A 6,000-nucleotide genomic window follows, 5' to 3' on the forward strand; every position below is an offset into this window, starting at 1 on the left:
TTGCTAGAATTGGAAACTGAGTCTTATTCTGTACACAGAATAGTTCAAACTAGATGTCCTGATGCCACCTTCAGATGAGCTATCACTTGTGACCTTAGGCAATTAATTTAAGCTCTCTGAGCCTTAATGTTTTAATTTGAAAAATGGAAGATTAGTGATTTTTCTACGTTCCTTCCAAAAACCAAACTAACCGACTTCAAGTCAATTCCAACTCATAGCGACCCCCATTGGGTTTCCAAGGCTGTAAATCTTTATGGTAGCAGACTGCTTCATCTTTCTTCTGTGGAACAGCTGGTGTGTTCAAACTACGGACCTTTTGACACCCATTCTTGATGTTCTTAATCAAGAGTGGAAAAACTAAGCCAGGACAACATAGCTGATTGGTGGAAGTCACAACTAAACCCAAGTATCGATACAATACAGTCCAGTATTCTTTTAACAGTATCATATTCACTTTTTGGATTCCCAGTGAAGATTTAAAATCTGAAAACACCAAGCCTTTTCCCAAATGCTTCCTCTATTAATCAGTTTATTATCATAAAATATAAATTATCTCAACTGCTTAAAGAAAGAAAAACTAAAATCAGAAAATTATTAAATATATTCTAAAGAGATTTTTTTGCTTTTTTTAAAACAAAACAAAACAAGTATTTCCCTAAAATGGAGACAAGACTTGGTCACATAAAGCTTTACTCAGGACCAGAAGATAGTTTAAAGGGAGAGATGAAAGAATTAACCAGAAGTAGAAGCAATAAAATGGAGTCCCTGTGTGTGGCCAGTGGTTAAGTGCTCAACTACTAGGAGAAAGTTGGAGATTCAAACCTATCTAGAGGCACCTCAGAAGACAGGCCTGGCAATCTGCTTCTGAAAGGTCACAGCTTTGAAAACTCTACAGAGCAGTTCTACTCTACACACATGGGGTCACCATGAGTTGGAATCAACTTAACAACTAGCAACAACAAAGAAGCATGAAAACCATGACTGCTGGGCAGTACTACCTGCAACTACAAAAGAGATGGGGTATAGAATAAGGGTCCAGCTCTAAGTTTCTAAAGGTAAGAGCTTGTCTTTTAATCTGATTATACTGTGTCCATTACAAGGATATGTGGAGATGGAAATTTCATTAACATTGCCTTCTTTGGAGAATCACATTCTTTAAAATAATAAAACGAGTAAGGAGATAGATAATAGAATATAATGTATTGTTTTATGTAAGAGTCAGACAGGTTACCAATGTCTAACTCTGAAGCCCATGGGGAACGGATTGAAAGTTTTTATTTCCTCACCTGTAAAACAGATGAAGTACTGAGAAGAAAAAGATGATGTATGGATTATCTATAAAGGGCCATTTGTTTATAGTGTACAATAGTGTAACTGGTATAGGGTATGAAGTGAGCAAAGAACATTCAAGTTCAACCTTTCTATCTGCCAGCTCTCTGATCTTGCATAAATCATTCAAACATTTAATGATGTCAGAATTAATGGGGTGATGTGCGTATGTGGTAGGGGCACCTTTTCATACAAATAGCTATATAAATGCAGGATGTTTCATATGATACCAGGTTAAGTAACCGAGGCCTTATATTCATTTATATTTCCTAATCTTAAAGGAGCACTGGTGGTGCAGTGGTGAAGCACTCAGCTGCTGGCCAAAAGGTCAGTAGTTCAAACCCACCAGCAGCTCTGTGGAAGAAAGATGTGGCAGTCTGATTCTGTAAAGATGACAGCCTTGGAAACCCTACGGGACTGTTCTACTCTGTCCCATAGGGTCATTATAAGTCAGAATTGACTGGATGGCAATAGGTTTTTTTAATCCTGTGGGGGGAGGTGACAGAGAGAGGGACTTCTGCTATAATAGAAACCCCATTCAGTTAATAGAAAATCATCTCCACTACTGAATAGAGTTATGAAAATAATAAAGTTATACCCTTGATATTAAAAGGTAAGTACCTCAACATATAAGAAGCTCTGTCTGGTGGCCCTGTGGTTAAGGCACTGGGCTGCTAACTAAAAGGTATGGAGTTCAAACTCACCAGCCACTCCACAGGAAGACAATGAGCCTTGGAAACTCAATGGGGGTCACTACCAGTCGGAATCAATGCAATAACAGTGGGTTTGGTGTTTTGGTTTACCTCAACATATGCTAATCAGGTAAGCTGATGGTTTGTACCAAACCACACACATGCCCCTCATTCAAGATAGCTGCCAGGGTTAATTATAATTTTATCAGCGGTCATGGAGACTTTCTCTATGAATCTGAATTAGTCAACTATAGTCAACCCATAGTCCAGATCACAAACAAGAATGATATCCTTTTGTGGATAAGGGTAAGAACCAACTCCAATATTCATTCATTCATTCATTCACTCAGTCCCTACTTGGTACCAGGCTCTATTCCAGGTGCTTGGGATCTATTAAGGAATAAAACACATAAAGTTCCTGTCATCAAGATGCTCAGCCTAGCACAGTAATACAGACAGCAGACAAACTATGTAGTAGGTCAACGATTGCTAACCAAGAGGGTGGCGGTTCAAACCCACCAGCCACTCCTCGGAAGGAAGGTTGAGCAACCTACTCCTGTAGTGATACCGCCCAGGAAACCAAAGGAGGGGTCGCTATGGGTCGGGTCCAACTCGATGGCACATAACAACGAGAGAAAAATAGGCAGGGAAGAGGGTTGCAATTCTCAATAGGGCAAAGGCTTCACTGAAAAGATAGCAATCAAGCACATGAGATATGAGAGAGATAAAGAAATAAGGCCATGGATATCCAGGGAAAGAGCAGTAGGGTTATACAAATCTCCAGCTTATGTAAAGCAAAATACAACCCCTTACCTTTCAAAAGCGGCTGGAAGGTTGGAATCTCTTGCAACTTGATGACATCAGGATCGTTGCTGACGTTACGTGAGGCCTGGGAGCCCTGCGCTACAACCACAATATCATCCATCTTGGCTCTATGCTTAGCTGGAGAAGGGGTCACTGAAAATAAAGTTACACTGCTCAGGAGTTGCATGTTAGTTAGCCACCTCTGCCTCACAGAAATATTTTCAGTGTAGTCATTAAAAACAGTATTTTGACATGATAAAATGCTAACCGTAATTATCTTGCAACAGGAGCTACGGAGAGATGAGTAATGGAGGACCTCTACTTTCTACAATAATAAAAAAAATCAAACATTACAAGAACATAAAACATGTATGTATTGCTTTTGTTTAAGCACTTGACTGCTAACCAGAAGGCTGGTGGTTCAAACCCACCAGCCACTCCTGGGAAGGAAGATGGGACAATCTACTTCCATAGTGATACTACCTCGGAAACCCAAGGAGGGGTCGCTATGAGTCAGGGCTGACTTGATGGCACATAACAACAACATTGCTTTTGTAATTAAAAATATTCCATTATTCAGCACATAAAAGTCTAATCTCACTGTGTTTTTTATTTTTATTTCACTGATTCTCCTGGTATTTCAATTTACCAATAAGGAAGTAAAGATGCAAAACATGGCTGTGACTTGCCTAAGGTCCACAGACTTAGGAAAGAAAATGAACGTCTCTAAGTCACTGGTGCACATAGCCCATTCCTGTGACACTGGAGTTGCAAAGATGGAGTTGCACACTATCACAGATCTGGTGCATCTAATAGATCCTAGTCATGGGGAAACCCCTGCTACTCAACCCCAGATGATGAGACTATTCCTGAGGCTTCAGCGTTCTCACTCTCAAAGTTACAGACGTTAGTCCGAGAAGTGCAGAAATATCCACTAGATCCATTCTAGATCGAGGCAAAATTCAGACATTTGTAGGAATATTGGAAAAAAAGGTCAATTTCAGGTCCCTTGAGAGACTACAATCCATTTGGAGGGAAGTGATTCAAACTACAAAGGACTCCTGAGACCAAGCATCCTCCTCTACCCAAGTATCTCCCTGGTTGGGACACCAATGAACCTGCAAAATGTTTTACTCTCTAGAAGTTCGTATTCTCAGGTTCATCATCAACAGGCCTCAAAGGTCCATGCAGAGATACCACAGCACGGCCCTGCCTCCTGGAGGCTAAGGTCTCCTGTGGCTTGGCATTCACTTTCAGAATCTCTGCTCTTTTTATTGTTCTTCAAAAAAGATTTCTTAATCTCTTCAACTAACTTACTTAATGTTCTACAAAATCCATGCCAGAAATCCTTCCTGATACAAATTTTGATTCTTCCTTCCCCAGACCAGAGGAAAGCCAACTTGGCTACTTTCTAACTCCTACCTTTTCTGTATAATGGGGTTATTGAACAGATGAAATGCAAATGTTTGTAAAGCACTTAGCACAGGAAGATAGGCAAGTTCTAACATCAGAAATGAGTCCATGCTGTTAGGGGGTGGAAGAGCAAACATACTAAAGAGATGCCATACCTCTTCCCCAAAATATGCTTCTGGCCTGACATAGAGGCAAGAAAGCAAGAGGTAGCAATGATAACTGTATTTTTTATAACAGATACAACATTGTGGACCTTCCATGGAAACAGAAGAACGTAGCAAAGCTAGTAGGTGCTGCTCACCATTAAATGCCGTTCAAATCTAGCCCCCAAAGTGGATTAGTCCAAAGAACTAATCCTGAAGGATGCCCTTCAGTGTTGACCACACCTACATCTATTAACTCCCAATCTCTGCTTTACAAGATCTGAGCAGTTCCATGACCAGGGGTACTTTCTGGGCCCAAATTTAACCCAATTTGGATCGACAACCCCAGTGCTTGTCCAATGCCCTCCCAGTTGTTCACTGGTTTGCGGGTTAACAGAAACAAAAACAAAAAGGGCGAATGGTCCTCAACTAAGCATCAGCTTTTTTTGTTTACTATGCACTATGTTCTAAGCACATTATTCCTCCCCATCCTCCTCATTCCCATCTCAAATACTGAAAAAAATCACAGAAATATATGTACAGGGCAGAATAGAGAAAAACACCAGGGCCTGCCAGCCGGGCCCACACCTTCTGAAGTGAATATTCAGTTATCTGGGGAGAAGTGTACCTTCTACCCAAGGATTCAAATTGATTATACACCTATCACAAATCCCTTCTCAAAAGGAACTAGACGTCTAAGACCTGTTTTCAAGAAGCCTGTTCTTAGAGATTCTGTCTACAATGCACCCACTGTATGAGCCAAATCTCACCATGTCAGTAGTGAGACTAAAGCCAAAAATTAATTAGGTCAAGTCTTTCAAAGATTGGGCTGTAGCTGAGAGAAACAAATAATGAGCATGTGGGCCCACACACGCTTAGCTTGCAATCACAGGCACTCATCCATCGGGGCATCAAGGCTAGTACAGACAGTGACTTTTTTTTTTTTTTTAATAAAGAAGAAAAAGCATGGTGAAGCCTTTCAGTGTGTCCTCATCCAGCGATCCCAGACCCGACTAGGCTGAGTGGCAGTCCGTTCTACAAAAGGCCTGCTGGAGGGTGGGAGGTTAGGACACCGACCTGAGGAGTTCAGATCGTTGGGTCGGCTCTCGGCCTCGGAGCTCTGCTCACTGCCCATGGTGCCCGCAGCGGTAACGAAGGAACGGCGGGACGGGCGGTCACCGCTCCGGCGGTAGGACGGCAGGGCAGGGGCTGGGGGCCAGGGACAGAGGCCGGAGTTTGGACAGAGTGTGGGCGCCGCGGCGGGGCCTGCCCACCCAGGGGCGCGGGCGGCGGGGGTTGGGGAGGCCTTATTCGGGAACCGACTGGCAAGGAGCCACGGCAGTTACATGCTTCTCCCGCTCCTCCTTTGGGGAAACCGGAGGAAAAAGGCGGGGGGATGCCCGGCTTCAGCCGCGCAGGCGGCCAGCGGGCGGCGCCGCTTTCACTCACTTGCTAGGCTTAGCAGGTTCGCTCCTTCCGGGACGCGGATTGGCGGCGCCAGCTACGCGAGGCCGTCAGTTCCGGGTTAGAAGGGACACACACACACACACACACACACACACACACACACACACACCTCACCCTCCGCTTTCACTCACTTGCTAGGCTTAGCAGGTTCG

The 6,000-nt window shown here is 43.2% G+C and overlaps 1 protein-coding gene across 1 annotated transcript in view; it reads right to left on the bottom strand.

Moving 5' to 3' along the window:
• Positions 1–5,516, bottom strand: part of BORCS5 (BLOC-1 related complex subunit 5) — a 97,121-nt gene extending 91,605 nt beyond the window's left edge. Inside the window, exons 1-2 of the mRNA XM_007955012.2 lie at positions 5,459–5,516; positions 2,835–2,978 (exon numbers count right to left, since the gene is read on the bottom strand). Of these exons, the coding sequence (XP_007953203.1) occupies positions 2,835–2,978; positions 5,459–5,516 (202 nt within the window). The remainder of the gene's footprint in view (positions 1–2,834; positions 2,979–5,458) is intronic.
• Between the last annotated feature and the right edge of the window lie 484 nt (positions 5,517–6,000).

This window comes from Orycteropus afer, unplaced genomic scaffold (assembly GCF_000298275.1).
Source record: "Orycteropus afer afer isolate SDZICR_OR568_19922 unplaced genomic scaffold, OryAfe1.0 scaffold00488, whole genome shotgun sequence".
NCBI lineage: Eukaryota > Metazoa > Chordata > Mammalia > Tubulidentata > Orycteropodidae > Orycteropus > Orycteropus afer.